At 35.3% G+C, this 20,845-nt stretch overlaps 1 protein-coding gene across 6 annotated transcripts in view; it reads right to left on the reverse strand.

Annotated features, from left to right (window-relative positions):
- LOC133636252 (CUGBP Elav-like family member 3) overlaps positions 1–20,845 on the reverse strand; it is a 120,581-nt gene that overhangs the window by 97,529 nt on the left and 2,207 nt on the right. For all 6 annotated transcript variants that reach the window (XM_062030066.1, XM_062030065.1, XM_062030067.1 and 3 more), the window contains one exon: positions 7,566–7,648. In XM_062030066.1, the coding sequence (XP_061886050.1) occupies positions 7,566–7,648 (83 nt within the window). The remainder of the gene's footprint in view (positions 1–7,565; positions 7,649–20,845) is intronic.

The raw sequence follows: 20,845 nt of genomic DNA on the forward strand, positions 1-20,845 counted from the left end.
TGGGTTGAATCGAGAATCGACTCTGAATCAAATCGTCACCCCAGGGATCGGAACTGATCCGTTGGGTGCCAAAAGATTCGCACCCCTATCAGCCAGTCAAACCGGGTAGTGCGTTAGATTACACACAAAACAACATTTGCAAAAAAGCAGATTACTTTTGCTGTTGTTAGACAATACAAGTGTTTGCTCCTGCCCCAGAATGAAAATGCTAGTGTCTTATCTAATCCTGACTAAAGGCCTTTCATTGCCATCTTCAGCCTTGTTGTTGTCATATCGAACGCTGCTGATTGCGGAAATTGCACACAAACAGCTCCAGATAATCATTTAACTCTCGGGATGCGCCACGGATACATTTCAGCCGATTTTCGCGAAAAAGTACGTGACCGGCCATCTTCTCTGGCTGACACTTTATTTATTTTTGGTGGCTAACAGCTAACGATCGCCATACACGGTGAGGAGCCGCTCCCCAAAGTTAACAATCATTACTACCAGTGTGGCAAATAAACAGCATTTGTTAAGTATCTGAAGTGGCGTTATCAGGTAAAATTATCACTGGAGGAATGGAAGACGAGGCTACAAACCAAGTAAAAAAACGTATGTTGAAATGTTTGAAATCATGTTTATGTAGTGTATAAAATAGGAATAAATAATATAAAGTAAATACATGCTTTGTTAATTTAATTAACTTGATTCGTTTCAACATATTTATATGACAAAATATTGTATTTATCAACCTTTGTAATTAGCCTGGCCCACAGCTTAAAACAAAGCCTGTGGGTAGTGTTGTAACGATACCAATATTTTGGTACCGGTACTAAAATTATTTCGATACTTTTCGGTACTTTTCCAAACAAAGGGGACCACAAAAAAATTGCATTATTTGTCACGAGGGGGTTTTGCGGCTCACTGCGGGGTCGTTCTCCCGGGAATGTAGAACGGACAACTCCGGACGACAGCGTGAGGTAGGAGATGATTTTAATCTTCTCAAGAAATCTTGGCAGGGCATGAGGTAAACAAACATAAACTACGGCGTGGAACAAACACAAAACTGTGGCATGAAACAAACAGCATAAACTATGGCTTGGAACAAACACAAAACTGTGGCATGAAACGAACAGCATAAACTATGGCTTGGAACAAACACGAAACTGTGGCATGAAACAAACAGCATAAACTATGGCTTGGAACAAACACGAAACTGTGGCATGAAACAAACAGCATAAACTAAGGCTTGGAACAAACACGAAACTGTGGCATGAAACAAACAGCATAAAATATGGCTTGGAACAAACATGAAACTGTGGCATGAAACAAACAGCATAAACTATGGCTTGGAACAAACACGAAACTGTGGCATGAAACAAACAGCATAAACTATGGCTTGGAACAAACACGAAACTGTGGCATGAAACAAACAGCATAAACTAAGGCTTGGAACAAACACGAAACTGTGGCATGAAACAAACAGCATAAACTATGGCTTGGAACAAACATGAAACTGTGGCATGAAACAAACAGCATAAACTATGGCTTGGAACAAACACGAAACTGTGGCATGAAACAAACAGCATAAACTATGGCTTGGAACAAACATGAAACTGTGGCATGAAACAAACAGCATAAACTATGGCTTGGAACAAACACGAAACTGTGGCATGAAACAAACAGCATAAACTATGGCTTGGAACAAACATGAAACTGTGGCATGAAACAAACAGCATAAACTATGGCTTGGAACAAACACGAAACTGTGGCATGAAATAAACACGACTTACGTGGACACGGCATGAATCGAACAACGACGCCAGGCCGACTGACTGGCAAAGGCAGGCTAAAATAATAGTCTCTTGATTAGAGCAGGTGCGTGTCCCGTACACACGAGGCAGGTGAAACTAATAAGTCGCCGTGGTAACTAAACAAACAAGGGAGCGCAAACAGGAAATAAAAGAGTCCAAAACTAACAAGAAATAACAAAAACATAATCCAGACCACAGATCATGACATTATTGGCTTAATTTTAACAAAAAATCTTAGGGTACATTAAACATATGTTTTATTATTGCAGTTAAGTCCTTAAATAAAATAGTGAACATACTAGACAACTTGTCTTTTAGTAGTAAGTAAACAAACAAAGGCTCCTAATTAGCCTGCTGATGTATGCAGTAACATATTGTGTCATTTATCATTCTATTATTTTGTCTACATTATGAGGGACAAACTGTAAAAACGGATTATTAATCTACTTTTTCATTTCCTGTTAATATCTGCTTACTTTCTCTTTTAACATGTTCTATCTACACTTCTGTTAAAATGTAATAACCACTTATTCTTCTGTTTGATACTTTACATTAGTTTTGGATGATACCACAAATTTGGGTATCAATCCGATACCAAGTAGATACAGGATCATACATTGGTCATATTCAAAGTCCATTCATGTGTCCGGGGATGTATTTCCTGAGTTTATAAACATAATATACATTAAAAAAAAAACGAAAGAAGATGTGATGCCAAAAAATATCGACGTAATCATAGTAGCATCGACTAGATACGTTCCTGTACTAGATATCATTACAGTGGATGTCAGGTGTAGATCCACCAATGACATTTGTTTACATTTTGACGCCGGTGAGCTACGGTGTGTAGTGAAGCATGTTTAGCTATTCCTCGTCCTGCAGGGATGATACTTGTGAGAAACGTACTTTATTTGTCGCCATGGAGACGAGGATTAGTGATTCAGAAGTAGCTAAAACACTGCCGACGGCGGATGGACTAGCCATGTCTTAAAGGCCTACTGAAATGATTTTTTTTTATTTAAACGGGAATAGCAGATCCATTCTATGTGTCATACTTGATCATTTCGCGATATTGCCATATTTTTGCTGAAAGGATTTAGTAGAGAAAATCGACGATAAAGTTCGCAACTTTTGCTCGCTGATAAAAAAAAAGCCTTGCCTGTACCGGAAGTAGCGTGACGTCACAGGAGCTAGTATTCCTCACAATTCCCCATTGTTTACAATGGAGCGAGAGAGATTCGGACCGAGAAAGTGACGATTACCCCATTAATTTGAGCGAGGATGAAAGATTCATAGATGAGGAACGTTACAGTGAAGGACTTGAGAGACAGTGATGGACGTATCTTTTTTCGCTCTGACCGTAACTTAGGTACAAGCTGGCTCATTGGATTCCACACTCTCCTTTTTTATTGTGGATCACGGATTTGTATTTTAAACCACCTCGGATACTATATCCTCTTGAAAATGAGAGTCGAGAACGCGAAATGGACATTCAGTGCCTTTTATTTCCACGACAATACATCGGCGAAATGCTTTAGCTACGAGCTAACGTGATAGCATTGTGCTTTAACTGCATATAGAAACAACAAAAATAAACCCCTGACTGGAAGGATAGATAGAAAATCAACAATACTATTAAACCGTGGACATGTAAATACACGGTTAATGCTTTCCAGGCTGGCGAAGGTTAACAATGCTGTGCTAACGACGCCATTGAAGCTAACTTAGCAACTTAGCAACCGGACCGCACAGAGCTATGCTAAAAACATTAGCTCTCCACCTACGCCAGTCTGCCCTCATCTGCTCATCAACACCCGTGCTCACCTGCGTTCCAGCGATCGGCAGAAGGACGAAGGACTTCACCCGATGCGTTTGGCGGCCCGGAGATGTAGGAAGTCAAGGTGAGGTCGGCGGCTAGCGCGTCTGCTCTCCAACAAAGTCCTCCTGGTTGTGTTGCTGTAGTCCGCTGCTAATACACCGATCCCACCTACAACTGTCTTCTTTGCAGCCTTCATTGTTCATTAAACAAATTGCAAAAGATGTCCAGAATACTGTGGAATTATGAAATGAAAACAGAGCTTTTTGTATAGGATTCTACCGGGTACCATAACTTCTGTTAAATTGACTACGTCACGCGCATACGTCATCATACCGCGACGTTTCAGCCGGATATTTCCCGGGAAATTTTAAATGTCACTTTATAAGTTAACCCGGCCGTATTGGCATGTGTTGCAATGTTAAGATTTCATCATTGATATATAAACTATCAGACTGCGTGGTCGGTACTAGTGGGTTTCAGTAGGCCTTTAAAGCACCTCTTCCTGAGGGCATTTCAGTGTTATAACTTCACCTTTATCGTCAGTTTTTAAGCCAAAATGCGTCCGTTCTCCCTTTTCTGTCTACACACCGTGTCTGCTTGTAAGTACTCCGTGATTGTGCGCTGCCGAACATGCTCCTCTGATTGTAAACCTGCAATGACACGACGTGACTTCGACACGGGCGCGGGCCCGGTACCTTTCAGAGACGATACAGTACCGAAAATGATTCATTAGTATCGCGGTACTATACTAATACCGGTATACCGTACAACCATACCTGTGGGTGCTCTAAATTTGACCATTTAGTTTTTATTTAGCAAATGTAAACAGTCAAATGTGAGAGTAATGCTAATATCATGTGTGGTTTTATCTGATGCATCTGTGCAGGGTAAAAGAGATGAAGTGCACAACCGCGCTTCTTCAGAGCCTCGCTGTTTCTTTCTTCTCTCGCACAGGCCTGACCATGAGATGTGGCGGCCATTATTCTTGGGCAGTGCAGGTGCAATTAGATGACAATTACGCCACAGCTGGTAGCAGGAGTGGCGAGGTCTGGTCTGTGTGGAGCTAATCAGATGTTTTGTTTTTTTTGAAGCAGTGACTGTTGTAGTAGGGAGGCTGGAGGGGTTTGAGAACACATAAGCTTGTTCATCACAGTTTAAAGAGCTGGTGGGGTAAAAAAAAAAAAAAGGAGGAGGGATGACGAGCCATGGGACCTGCTGATCCCCTATGGGGGGTCGAGAAGGTCACACTACTGTCACGCTAACAATGGGATTAGTTCTGTCACAATTCTACTCGCGTTCTGCCAAACTGGCCCTAAAATCTCCAATAAACAGTGGCCTGGTTTTTTTTTTTTTTTCTCTCTCTCCACACTAGCAGTTATGAAATGACACAGTGCAAAAGAACAGGAGGCAGGGTGGTTGCGTCTGCGTTGCTATGGCGACTGCCTGCTACTTCACGCTTGTGTCAATATGCACATGCGATACAGCCACGTAGCTGGGGGAAAAAAACGTCAGCTTAAAGCACAAGAAAACGGAAACAAAACGGGAGAACATTCATAGCATAAAGACTTGAAATGCAGTCTGAGATCATGAATAATTCAATAATTCAAATAACACATTCTAAGTAGCATGTGCATGCTTTATATTGGGGGGTACATTGCGGGTGATCTACAAACCCCGTTTCCATATGAGTTGGGAAAGTGTGTTGGATGTAAATATAAACGGACTACAATGATTTGCAAATCCTTTTCAACCCATATTCAATTGAATGCACTACAAAGACAACATATTTGATGTTCAAACTCATAAACTTTTTTTTTTTTTTGGCAAATAATAATTAACTTAGAATTTCATGGCTGCAACACGTGCCAAAGTAGTTGGGAAAGGGCATGTTCACCACTGTGTTACATGGCCTTTCCTTTTAACAACACTCAGTAAACGTTTGGGAACTGAGGAGACACATTTTTTAAGCTTCTCAAGTGGAATTCTTTCCCATTCTTGCTTGATGTACAGCTTAAGTTGTTCAACAGTCCGGGGGTCTCCGTTGTGGTATTTTAGGCTTCATAATGCGCCACACATTTTCAATGGGAGACAGGTCTGGACTACAGGCAGGCCAGTCTAGTACCCGCACTCTTTTACTATGAAGCCACGTTGATGTAACACGTGGCTTGGCATTGTCTTGCTGAAATAAGCAGGGGCGTCCATGGTAACGTTGCTTGGATGGCAACATATGTTGCTCCAAAACCTGTATGTACCTTTCAGCATTAATGGCGCCTTCACAGATGTGTAAGTTACCCATGTCTTGGGCACTAATACACCCCCATACCATCACACATGCTGGCTTTTCAACTTTGCGCATAGTACAATCCGGATGGTTCTTTTCCTCTTTGGTCCGGAGGACACGACGTCCACAGTTTCCAAAAACAATTTGAAATGTGGACTTGTCAGACCACAGAACACTTTTGCACTTTGTATCAGTCCATCTTAGATGAGCTCAGGCCCAGCGAAGCCGACTGCGTTTCTGGGTGTTGTTGATAAACGGTTTTTGCCTTACATAGGAGAGTTTTAACCTGCACTTACAGATGTAGCGACCAACTGTAGTTACTGACCGTGGGTTTCTGAAGTATTCCTGAGCCCATGTGGTGATATCCTTTACACACTGATGTCGCTTGTTGATGCAGTACAGCCTGAGGGATCGAAGGTCACGGGCTTAGCTGCTTACGTGCAGTGATTTCTCCAGATTCTCTGAACCCTTTGATGATATTACAGACCGTAGATGGTGGAATCCCTAAATTCCTTGCAATAGCTGGTTGAGAAAGGTTTTCTTAAACTGTTCAACAATTTGCTCATGCATTTGTTGACAAAGTGGTGACCCTCGCCCCATCCTTGTTTGTGAATGACTGAGCATTTCATGGAATCTACTTTTATACCCAATCATGGCACCCACCTGTTCCCAATTTGCCTGTTCACCTGTGGGATGTTCCAAATAAGTGTTTGATGAAAATTCCTCAACTTTATCAGTATTTATTGCCACCTTTCCCAACTTCTTTGTCACGTGTTGCTGGCATCAAATTCTAAAGTTAATGATTATTTGCAAAAAAAAAAAGTTTATCAGTTTGAACATCAAATATGTTGTCTTTGTAGCATATTTAACTGAATATGGGTTGAAAATGATTTGCAAATCATTGTATTCCGTTTATATTTACATCTAACACAATTTCCCAACTCATATGGAAACGGGGTTTGTACTTAATAATGACTAATTAAGAGCCAATATGTTACTAATTTGCATGTTAATAAGCAACTAATTAATGGTCAATATGTTCCCCATACTAAAGTGTTACCAAAATATGTTATACTATCAGACATCATAATGAAATAAACTCAAATAGTATACAAAAATACACTTATCAGTTTGTGCGGAAAATTGTAATAAAAAGGAAAAAATAGCCATTGAGGAGGCGGGCTTGGAAAAAGAAGCGAAGGATGGCGATTAACACTAAAATAAGAAAAAAGGAAACAAGGGGAGGCTGCGATGAAGTCTTGTTGGTAAAAGAGGAAGCGTTGTCAAGTTGGGCGCACACTCAGTCTCAGTCATTCCTCGCCTCCTCACTTATTATAGAGACGTGGCTGTCATGGCAAATTTAGCTCCAGAGACTGGCAGCACACCTGCCATGCTAATATAGTCATTTATTGAAAGGGAAACATAGAGTAAGCCTCATGGCGGTGCCATGTCGCAAAGATGGAAGTACATGCGCAACATCGACGGGAGAGCAGCTCCCTCGACTTTGATTGGAGCAAATCTGCTAAAAGGGGAAGTTGGGAATTATTTTCCCTTGCGTCACCGTGTCTGCGAGTGTGTGTCGAAACAAAGTATTCCCCCATCCCCCACGCTTTTTTTTTTTTTTTTTGAACATACATGTGAGCTGGCATTGAACAAAGGCAGCACTCACCCCGGGCAGTGTCTTCTGCTCGTGCAATGCATTCTGGGCTTTGAGGGCTGACTCACGTGCACAGTATGTCAGGAAGGCACATCCTGGAAACAAAGATGAGCACGAGTAAATGTTAAATGTGTCAATTGAATGTCAGATATGAGCGCTGTCCTCTATAATTAGAGTGGTAGGTTGTGAGTTCAAACCCCGGCCGAGTCATACCAAAGACTGTAAAAATGGGACCCATTACCTCCCTGCTTGGCACTCAGCATCAAGGGTTGGAATTGGGGGTTAAATCAACAAAAATGATTCCCGGGCGCGGCCACCGCTGCTGCTCACTGCTCCCCTCACCTCCCTCCCAGGGGGTGATCAAGGGTGATGGGTCAAATGCAGAGAATAATTTTCGCCACACCTAGTGTGTGTGTGACAATCATTGGTACTTTAACTTTAACTTAATAATAGGGGCGCCCGATTTTGGTATCGTACCGATACTACCATTGTCAATATACAGTCGTGGTCAAAAGTTTACATACACTTGTGAAGAACGTAAGGTCATTATATTGCACATCTTACATGCAAGCACATACAGTATGTTAATTTGATGATATTACACCGATATCAATATTGGATATGGACAACCCTAGTAGGTACAACAGATAGACAACAGACTTTGTTTTGCCTCTTCTTTGGCTTTCTTGTAATGCAGCCACAGAGGGGTTCCAGCAATGCTATAAAACTGTGATGATAACCACAGAACAGGAAATGGCACGTGTTGCAACATAATAAATGTCTCACACGCTGCTTTGTTCAATATGAGCACAAGTTAGCATACATATTCTTATATACAACACATTTATCTTCATTGGTTCCTTCCTGCAATACCTACAAAATTCCACCAGGGGTCGCTGTAGAATTTATGCGCAAACACCGCTCATGTGTGCATCTTGCACGGGTTGAGTAGTTCATGTTAGCATGCCAAGGTTTATTAGACATTTTGCATGTTTGGTTTAGGAGTTATGTTTAAATACATTTTGTATTGCTTTTTTCGCATCATCTAAGGATTCTAAGAACATTACTGTCATATTGTTGTGTTTGCAAACCTTACAAAAGCACATGATAATAGTAACACTCACAAAGATACATTATTTTAGGCATTATTAGACATATTGCATGTTTGGTTTAGGAGTTATGTTTAAATAACTGTCATATTATACTGTTATATTAAGTAAAAAACAAATTTTTGTGTTTGCAAACCTTACAAAAGCACATGTTTCTACTAAAATTCACAAAGATACATTATTTCAGGCATTATTAAACATTTTGCATGTTTGGTTTATGAGTTATGTTTAAAGAACTGTCATATTAGTATGACAGTTATACTGTCATATTAAGTAAAAAACTATTTTTTGTGTTTGCAAACCTTACAAAAGCACATGTTTCTACTAAAATTCACAAAGATACATTATTTCAGGCATTATTAAACATTTTGCATGTTTGGTTTAGGAGTTATGTTTGAATAATTGTCATATTTAGTATGACAGTTATACTGTCATATTGAGTAAAAAAACTCAATATGAATACATTTTGTATTGCTTTTTTCGCATTATCTCCGGATTCTAAGAACATTAGTGTCATATTGAGTAAAAAAAACCGAATTTTTGTGTTTGCAAACCTTACAAAAGCACATTATCATAGTAAAACTCACAAAGATACATTATTTTAGGCATTATTAGACATATTGCATGTTTGGTTTAGGGGTTGTGTTTAAATAACTGTCATATTGAATATGACAGTTATACTGTCATATTGAGAAAAACAACTCATTTTTGTGTTTGCAAACCTTACAAAAGCACATATTTCCAGTAAAACTCACAAATATACATTAATGCAGGCATTAAAAAGATAATTTTGCATGTTTGATTTAGGAGTTAGTTTAAATACATTTGAATTGCTTTTTTCGCATTATCTCAGGATTCTAAGAACATTACTATCATATTGAGTAAACAACAAATTGTTGTGTTTGCAAACCTTACAAAAGCACATGTTTCTACTAAAATTCACAAAGATACATTATTTCAGGCATTATTAGACAGTTTGCATGTTTGGGTTAGAAGTTATGTTTAAATAACTGTCATATTTAGTATGACAGTTATACTGTCATATTAAGTAAAAACTATTTTTTGTGTTCGCAAACCTTACAAAAGCACATGTTTCTACTAAAATTCACAAAGATACATTATTTCAGGCATTATTAAACATTTTGCATGTTTGGTTTAGGAGTTATGTTTGAATAACTGTCATATTTAGTATGACAGTTATACTGTCATATTGAGTAAAAAACAAGTTGTTGTGTTTGCAAACCTTACAAAAGCACATGTTTCTACTAAAATCCACAAAGATTATTATTATTATTTCAGGCGTTAATAGACATTTTGCATGTTTGGTTTAGGAGTTATGTCTGAAAACATTTTTTATTGCTTTTTTCGCATTATCTCCGGATTCTAAGAACATTACTGTCATATTGAGTAAAAAAAAAATGAATTTTTGTGTTTGCAAACCTTACAAAAGCACATCATCATAGTAAAACTCACAAAGATACATTATTTTAGGCATTATTAGACATATTGCATGTTTGGTTTAGGGGTTATGTTTAAATAACTGTCATATTGAATATGACAGTTATACTGTCATATTGAGAAAAAAAACTAATTTTTGTGTTTGCAAACCTTACAAAAGCACATATTTCCAGTAAAACTCACAAATATACATTAATGCAGGCATTAAAAAGATAATTTTGCATGTTTGATTTAGGAGTTAGTTTAAATACATTTGAATTGCTTTTTCCGCATTATCTCAGGATTCTAAGAACATTACTATCATATTGAGTAAACAACAAATTGTTGTGTTTGCAAACCTTACAAAAGCACATGTTTCTACTAAAATTCACAAAGATACATTATTTCAGGCATTATTAGACAGTTTGCATGTTTGGTTTAGAAGTTATGTTTAAATAACTGTCATATTTAGTATGACAGTTATACTGTCATATTAAGTAAAAACTATTTTTTGTGTTTGCAAACCTTACAAAAGCACATGTTTCTACTAAAATTCACAAATATACATTATTTCAGGCATTATTAAACCTTTTGCATGTTTGGTTTAGGAGTTATGTTTGAATAACTGTCATATTTAGTATGACAGTTATACTGTCATATTGAGTAAAAAACAAGTTGTTGTGTTTGCAAACCTTACAAAAGCACATATTTCTACTAAGATTCACAAAGATTATTATTATTATTTCAGGCGTTAATAGACATTTTGCATGTTTGGTTTAGGAGTTATGTCTGAATACATTTTTTATTGCTTTTTTCGCATTATCTCCGGATTCTAAGAACATTAGTGTCATATTGAGTAAAAAAAACTAATTTTTGTGTTTGCAAACCTTACAAAAGCACATTATCATAGTAAAACTCACAAAGATACATTATTTTAGGCTTTATTAGACATATTGCATGTTTGGTTTAGGAGTTATGTTTAAATAACTGTCATATTGAATATGACAGTTATACTGTCATATTGACAGTATAACTGTGCTTTTGCAAACCTTACAAAAGCACATGTTTCCAGTAAAACTCACAAATATACATTAATGCAGGCATTAAAATGATAATTTTGCATGTTTGGTTTAGGAGTTAGTTTAAATAAATTTGTATTGCTTTTTTTGCATTATCTCAGGATTCTAAGAACATTACTATCATATTGAGTAAACAACAAATTGTTGTGTTTGCAAACCTTACAAAAGCACATGTTTCTACTAAAATTCACAAAGATACATTATTTCAGGCATTATTAGACATTTTGCATGTTTGGTTTAGGAGTTATGTTTGAATAAATTTGTTATGCTTTTTTCGCATTATCTCAGGATTCTAAGAACATTAGTGTCATATTGAATAAAAAAACAAATTTTTGTGTTTGCAAACCTTACAAAAGCACATGATAATAGTAAAACTCACAAATATATATTATTTTAGACATTAATAGACATTTTGCATGTTTGGTTTAGGAGTTATGTTTGAATAACTGTCATATTTAGTATGACAGTTATACTGTCATATTGAGTAAAAAAATAGTTTTTGTGTTTGCAAACCTTACAAAAGCACATGTTTCCAGTAAAACTCAAAAATATACATTGATACAGGCATTAAAAGGATACTTTTGCATGTTTGGTTTAGGAGTTAGGTTTGAATAAATTTGTATTGCTTTTTTTTGCATTATCTCAGGATTCTAAGAACATTACAGTCATATTGAGTAAAAAACTATTTTTTGTGTTTGCAAACCTTACAAAAGCACATGTTTCTACTAAAATTCCTAAAGATACATTATTTCAGGCATTATTAGACAGTTTGCATGTTTGGTTAGGAGTTATGTTTGAATAAGTTTGTATTGCTTTTTTCACATTATCTCAGGATTCTAAGAACATTACTGTCATATTGAGTAAAAAACTAATTTTTGTGTTTACAAACCTTAAAAAAGCACACGTTTCTACTAAAATCCATAAAGATACATTATTTCAGGCATTATTAGACAGTTTGCATGTTTGGTTTAGGAGTTATGTTTGAATAACTGTCATATTGCGTATGACAGTTATACTGTCAAATTGAGTAAAAACCGTAGTTTTTGTGTTTGCAAACCTTACAAAAGCACATGTTTCTACTAAAATTCATAAAGATACATTATTTCAGGCATTATTAGACATATTTTCATGTTTGGTTTAGGAGTTTTGTTTGAATAAATTGTATTGCTTTTTTCGCATTATCTCAGAATTCTAAGAATATTATTGTCATATTGAGTAAAAAAAACTAGTTTTTGTGTTGCAAACCTTACAAAAACACGTTTCTACTCAAATTCACAAAGATACATTATTTCAGGCATTATTAAACGTCTTGCATGTTCGGTTTAGGAGTTATGTTCGAATAACTGTCATATTTAGTATGACAGTTATACTGTCATATTGAGTAAACAACTAGTTTTTGTGTTTGCAAACCTTACAAAAGCACATGTTTCTACTAAAAATCCTAAATATATATTATTTCAGGCATTATTAGACATGTTTGCATGTTTGGTTTAGGAGTTATGTTTGAATACATTTGTATTGCTTTTTTTTTGCATTATCTCAGGATTCTAAGAACATTACTGTCATATTGAGTAAAAAAACAAATTTTTGTGTTTTACAAACCTTAAAAAGCACACGTTTCTACTAAAATCCATAAAGATACATTATTTCAGGCATTATTAGACAGTTTGCATGTTTGGTTAGGAGTTATGTTTGAATAACTGTCATATTGCGTAGGACAGATATACTGTCAAATTGAGTAAAAACATAGTTTTTGTGTTTGCAAACCCTACAAAAGCACATGTTTCTACTAAAATCACAAAGATACATTATTTCAGGCATTATTAGACATATTTTCATGTTTGGTTTAGGAGTTTTGTTTGAATAAATTTGTATTGCTTTTTTCGCATTATCTCAGGATTCTAAGAATATTATTGTCATATTGAGTAAAAAAACTAGTTTTTGTGTTTGCAAACCTTACAAAAAACACGTTTCTACTCAAATTCACAAAGATACATTATTTCAGGCATTATTAGACATTTTGCATGTTTGGTTTAGGAGTTATGTTTGAATAAATTTGTTATGCTTTTTCGCATTATCTCAGGATTCTAACAACATTAGTGTCATATTGAATAAAAAAACAAATTTTGTGTTTGCAAACCTTACAAAAGCACATGATAATAGTAAAAGACATTAATAGACAATTTTGCATGTTGGTTTAGGAGTTATGTTTGAATAACTGTCATATTGAGTAAAACAATAGTTTTTGTGTTTGCAAACCTTACAAAAGCACCATGTTTCCAGTAAAACTCAAAATATACATTAATGCAGGCATTAAAAGGATACTTTTGCATGTTTGGTTTAGGAGTTAGGTTTGAATAAATTTGTATTGCTTTTTTCGCATTATCTCAGGATTCTAAGAACATTACTGTCATATTGAGTAAAAAACAAATTTTTGTGTTTTACAAACCTTAAAAAAGCACACGTTTCTACTAAAATCCATAAGATACATTATTTCAGGCATTATTAGACAGTTTGCATGTTTGGTTTAGGAGTTATGTTTGAATAACTGTCATATTGCGTATGACAGTTATACTGTCAAATTGAGTAAAAATATAGTTTTTGTGTTTGCAAACCTCACAAAAGCACATGTTTCTACTAAAATTCATAAAGATACATTATTTCAGGCATTATTAGACATATTTTCATGTTGGTTTAGGAGTTTTGTTTGAATAAATTTGTATTGCTTTTTTTCGCATTATCTCAGGATTCTAAGAATATTATTGTCATATTGAGTAAAAAAAACTAAGTTTTTGTGTTGCAAACCTTACAAAAACACGTTTCTACTCAAATTCACAAAGATACATTATTTCAGGCATATTAAACGTTTTGCATGTTCGGTTTAGGAGTTATGTTCGAATAACTGTCATATTTAGTATGACAGTTATACTGTCATATTGAGTAAACAACTAGTTTTTGTGTTTGCAAACCTTACAAAAGCACATGTTTCTACTAAAATTCCTAAATATATATTATTTCAGGCATTATTAGACATGTTTGCATGTTTGGTTTAGGAATTATGTTTGAATACATTTGTATTGCTTTTTTCACATCATCTCAGGATTCTAGAACATTACTGTCATATTGAGTAAAAAACTAGCATTTTAGCTCATTCTGAACCTAACAATCATGGCTTTTGGTGCTTGCCGCTATAATTCTATTTAGCTAACACTTCTCAGGTTAGCGTGCTCACATTAGCATGCTAACCTTTTATGCTAGCATTTTAGTTCATACGTTCAATAGTGCAAAACAATTCAAATTTCAGCACGCTAGTGTCTGCAATGACACGACCCTTGATATCGACATTGTATCGACCCACCCTCTCCTAAACGGGGGGTGCATGCGTGCACTTCTGTCGAACAAGCCTTCCCCAAACAGTTCCCATAAAGTTGGAATCATAAAAAGTGCGCAAAAATGATTGTGAAAACATAAACCGCCACTGGTTTGATGAAAGACTGGAGACATTTGCATATAAGCATTGAATGTGACGCTGTTGAAGCAACATGTATGGTCGCCTCATCAAAGGAAAAAAAAGCCTTCATTAACCTTTTCGGACTCCCACCAAACATGAATATGTAAATATATGCAGAGTGGGTGTCATAGGTGTTGGGGAATGATGCCACCTGGCCTACAAGTCTGCCGAGGGACTGATGTTTATGTGAATTTATATGAAGTCTTTTTGGGTTTTCTTCCATGCTGACATTTGCATTTGAAATGCAGAGAGGGTAATTATGAACCTGTCAGCTGTGTTGCATCTGTCGGAGGTGGGATATTTAACGTGCTTAGTGGATTTACGCTCAGGTGGTAGAGTGGTTGTCCAACAACCCAGTTCGAATCCCCTCTACCTTCAGAGAGCTGCTAATTGTCGACGTTTTGATAGTGTTTTTGCTCTAAGATAGTTCAACACTTTGCCTTGCATACAATTAGACATAAAAATGAAAACAATCGTCTGGTAAAAGTCTGCGTAGGGCTTCACGATCCATGAGGAGCCTCGTTTTGGGTATGTAAAATGTTAATTAATTAATGACAATGCACTTAACATTAAATTTGACAAGAAACATATCCCTGGCGCCTCCAATGATAAGAATACAAGGTAACGCTTGAAACTCAGCATCAAGGGTTGGAATTGGGGGTTAAGTCACCAAAAATGAATCCCGGGCGCGGCCACCGCTGCTGCCCACTGCTCCCCTCACCTCCCAAGGGGTGATCAAGGGTGATGGGTCAAATGCAGAGAATAATTTCACCACACCTAGTGTGTGTGTGACAATCATTGGTACTTTAACTTTAACACTTTAGTATGGGGACCACATCTTCATTATTAATTAGTTGCTTATTAACATGCACATTAGTAACATATTGGCTCTTAATTAGTCATTATTAAGTACTCGGTAAGCCATTAACTAAGAGTCTTCCTCAATAACCTCAGAATTATTGCTTATTAGTAACCCTAGTGAACAAATAACTCAAAATTAAGTCTTTGCTACTTTAATAGGCAACTAATTAATGGTGAATATGTTCCCCCATTCTAAAGTGTTACCGAATACAATTATGATAGCAAATTCCCTTAGACATTCTCACTGAACCCCCATGTGTAAGGGATCCCTGTGAGGAATGATGTTAAACTGAAAACAATTAATTATTGAACATTTTTTCCCACATCAACTTGTTTTAGTGCCAAACTTGCATCAAATTCAATTTAAGTTTGATTCAAAAAGTAGAAGATATGTTTCACATAAGTAAAAAAAGGTGTGGGTATTTTTCTTAATTCATTTAACACTCATTTTAGTCAAACTCATTTTAGTTTGGGGGCCACATGTAGAAAAATCTACTCCCAAGTGGGCCAAACTGGTAAAATCATGGCGTGATAACCTAAGAATAAAGACAACTTCGGATTGATTCCTTTGTTTAAAAATAAAACAAGCTTGTTCTGAAAATGTACAAATCATAATGTTGTTTGTTTTTTTACGCTTGCATGTTGCGGTTAATAGTATTCTATCTTCATTTGTCGTTATTTATACGTTCTGAATAAATGATGTGATAATGTTCATCGGTCAAACAGGTGGAATTGAGTCTGGAAGAGTTTTAAAATGCTCTAATTGATGTTAATTTTGAATCCATCAAAATAAAAGATTCATATCAAAATTCAATTACAGGATGTTATTTATGTGTAGTTTACTCATTTTCCTCAACTGTACACATCATCTACAAAGATCCAAAGAATTGCTACAGTGACATCCAGTGGACGCATTTAGAACAGCAGTTTCTTTCATTCAATGATTTCAGCTCATTTTTATACTTAGCAAACTCATCCCGCGGGCTCGGGTAAACCGTATGTTTGACACCCCTGGTTTAACATGACTTTCAGCTTTATCAAAAAATCTTGTTGGCATAGACGGCGACGCGCGGAGAGAGAGGACGGGAGCGTCAAGCAGACGCTAAATTCGCACTTTGCGACAAATTATTTCTTATATTCAATACAATTTCTCACCTTTTCTATGAAAGTGTTGGCACTTGCAACTTATTTTGGCCCCGTGGTGGCTTATTTGGCATCCGTACTCAATAAAAAACAAAACAAGATATAAAAAAACCCAAAAGAAACTGAGTTGCCAATGCATGTTTTTTTTTAACCATGACGTAAACAAAAAAAGGTCTGTTGTTGAATGCTGAATAATTTGACGTATAACAAGCAAGGTACCACTGTGTATGTATCTATAGTGTATAACATATGTATATATATATATATATATATATATATATATATATATATATATATATATATATATATATATATATATATATATATATATATATATATATATATATATATATACACGTGTGTGTGTGTGTATATATACTTATATATATATATATATATATATATATATATATATATATATATATATATATATATATATATATATATATATATACATATACACGTGTGTGTGTGTGTATATATACTTATATATATATATATATATATATATATATATATATATATACATATATATATATATACAGACATATATACATATACATGTATATACTGTATACATATATACATATATATGTATACACGCATACATGTATACATACATACAGTATATATCTTATATATATACATACATACTGTATATACATACATATATATCATATATACAGGTACATACATATATACATACATATATATCATATATACATACATATATATCATATATACCTACATATATATCATATAATGTATACATACATATATAAGCACACATATATACCTACATATATGGGAACTCTCCTGAAGGAATCAATAAAGTACTATCTATCTATCTATACATACACACATATGTACATACATATATATCATATATACATACATATATAAGCACACATATAAACACACATATGTACATATATACATACATATGGATGTACAGTATACATATATAAATCCATTCATATACATATTTATACATGTATATTTTCATACATATACACACATATATATACACATTTACATATACAGTATACTCATATATATACATAAATAGTATATATATATATATATATATATATATATATATATATACTGTATATATATATATATTGTGTATATACTGTATATATATATATATATATATATACACAGTATATACTGTATATATATATATTGTGTATATACTGCATATATATATATATATATATATATATATATATATATATATATATATATATATATATATATACAGTATATTGTGTATATACTGTATATATATACTGTATATATATATATATATATATATATATATATATATATATATATATATATATATATATATATATATATATATATACACACACACACACACACACACACACACACACACACACACACACACAGACACCTAAAGCTTTTAATTAACATGGTTGTGGTTTATTTATTTATTTTTAGTGGATTGCTTCGAGCCTTTTTTACAGGATAAATCCATCAAAATAGCGTCCTACATTAGTGTGTTGCCAGCAAAGTAAATACTGAGGGATGAGTCACAGTCCTGTTACCTAAAAATATTTAAAAAATTATTTAGTTATTTTTAAAGTACAGTCGTACCTAAACTTTTGAGCTTAAATGGTTCTGTGCCTGGGCTCTTAACTCAAAACACGTGTATCTTAGATCAGCGTCTCCTATTGAAATTTTAAATGAATGTAACTGGTGTTTGCCCCCAGTCCCAAAACAGCAGAATGTTACCATTTTTTGAAACTTCTAGAAAAATAACTATTGTATTAAAACAATTCTATAGAATGTCTATGGATGTTCTCATTCATCCAGGTCATTGCAATCTCAGGGCGCTCTATCGATGGCAATTATACGGCTTGGTTTGTCCTGGAAGACTGTTCGCCTCTCATCCCAGTAGGTTTCATCGGTTCATTATCATAGACTTCGATTGGTAAGATCTAGTCTAGCGGCCGGTGCCAAAACCCCAAATGTTAATAAACATTTGGAGTTTTGGCACCAGTCTATGAGCACGAACTGATGAAGCCTACTCGGATGAGAGGCGAAACGTCTTCCAGGACAAACAAGCCGTTCAATTGCCATCGATTGAATGCCCTGAGATTACAATAGAATATACGAAAAACTACAGTACTTTTATTAAGTTTTGTAACAATAACGTGCAACATTTACTTCAGAGGGTGGACTTCTATGGTATCTCCTTCCAGCTGCTTCTCTGTCAAACACACCATCAGCAGCCTTTCCATATTTATTGGTTTGAAAGGACGAATAAAAACATATTATTAGGATATCAATCGTATTTCAATTTGAGGGGGGGGCGTGAAAAAAGTATGTCCCGCAGGGGGGGAAAGATAAAAAATAATTGAGAAGCACTTGCTTAGTGTCAACATGCTATTATGTGGCTATATTTCATGTACTTCTGGGGTGTCAAACTCATTTTAGCTCAGGGGCCGCATGGAGGAAAATCTGTGCACACGCGGGCAGGACTATTAAAATCATTAAAATCACTAAAAAATAAAGACAACTTCAGATTGTTTTCTTTGTCTTACTTTAACCAAAAATAGAACAAACACATTCTGAAAATATTACAATAAAAATATAGAAAAAAATACCGGCAGCGGTAAAGTTTCGATCCATGAAGGAAAAATAAAAGCGAATGAATGTTTATAACTGAATACATTTACATATGCAGAAAAATGTGTTTTGTTTTGTATTTTTTTTTATTTTTATGAATTAAGTAACGTTTATGACAACCTTTTTTCAAAACACAATATAGAATGTGAGATATAACAGGATAATGCATACATTTATCATTTGTTTTCAAAACGGTTACAAAAAAGTGGGACCCAATTTTTATGACTTGATGGGGTCCCTGGAACCCCATTTTGAAAATTCCTAACGCCAACACTGATGGAGTATTGGTGCGTGCAAAACAGCAGCAGGCGGCTGCGGCTGCAGCCGGTTCTACTATTAATCAAATATCATCCTGGGGCCATAGATAATTCATTCGCGGGCCGGATCTGGCCCGCAGGTCTTGACTTTGACACAAAGGATGTATTTGCTAATTATATGCAAAAAACTGTTATTTACAGTCCTGTTACTCAATTGCCTCATCTTCAGCTTAGAGACCTTTACAAAAGTGAAATAAAGTTGCCTAAAATTGGCAAAAATACACATTTTGAGTTGTTCAATATGTGCATTATCAGATTTACAGTCGCGATCAAAAGTTTACATACACTTGTAAAGAACATATTTTCATGGCTGTCTTAAGTTTCCAATAATTTCTACAACTCTTATTTTTCTGTGATAGAATGATTGGAGCGTCACATGGACAAAGATAACACCTTCTGGAGGACAGTTCTGTGGTCAGATGAAACAAAAATGTAGCTTTTTGGCCACAATACCCAGCAATATGTTTGGAGGAGAAAAGGTGAGGCCTTTAATCCAAGAACACAGACCTACCGTCAAGCATGGTGGTGGTAGTATTATGCTCTGGGCCTGTTTTGCTGCCAATGGAACTGGTGCTTTACAGAGAGTAAATGGGACAATATAAAGGAGGATTCCTCCAAATTCTTCAGGACAAGCTAAAATCATCAGCCCGGAGGTTGGGTCTTGGGCGCAGTTGGGTGTTCCAACAGGACAATGACCCCAAACACACGTCAAAAGTGGTAAAGGAATGGCTAAATCAGGCTAGAATTAAGGTTTTAGAATGGCCTTCCCAAAGTCCTGACTTAAACGTGTGGACAATGCTGAAGAAACAAGCCCATGTCAGAAAAGCAACAAATTTAGCTGAACTGCACAATTTTGTCAAGAGGAGTGGTCAAAAATTCAACCAGAAGCTTGTGGATGGCTACCAAATGTGCCTTATTGCAGTGAAAACCCAGCAGATTTAGTCACATTTTCAGTAGACCTTAATAAATTCATAAAAGAACCAAACTTCATGAATGTTTTTGTGACCAACAAGTATGTGCTCCAATCACTCTATCACAAAAAAATAAGAGTTGTAGAAATGATTGGAAACTCAAGACAGCCATGACATTATGTTCTTTACAAGTGTATGTACACTTTTGACCACGACTGTACATTAGATTTAGGTTTGTTTTGGACAGTCACAACAAGCAAATG

The sequence above is a fragment of the Entelurus aequoreus genome, linkage group LG20 (assembly GCF_033978785.1).
Source record: "Entelurus aequoreus isolate RoL-2023_Sb linkage group LG20, RoL_Eaeq_v1.1, whole genome shotgun sequence".
Classification (NCBI taxonomy): domain Eukaryota; kingdom Metazoa; phylum Chordata; class Actinopteri; order Syngnathiformes; family Syngnathidae; genus Entelurus; species Entelurus aequoreus.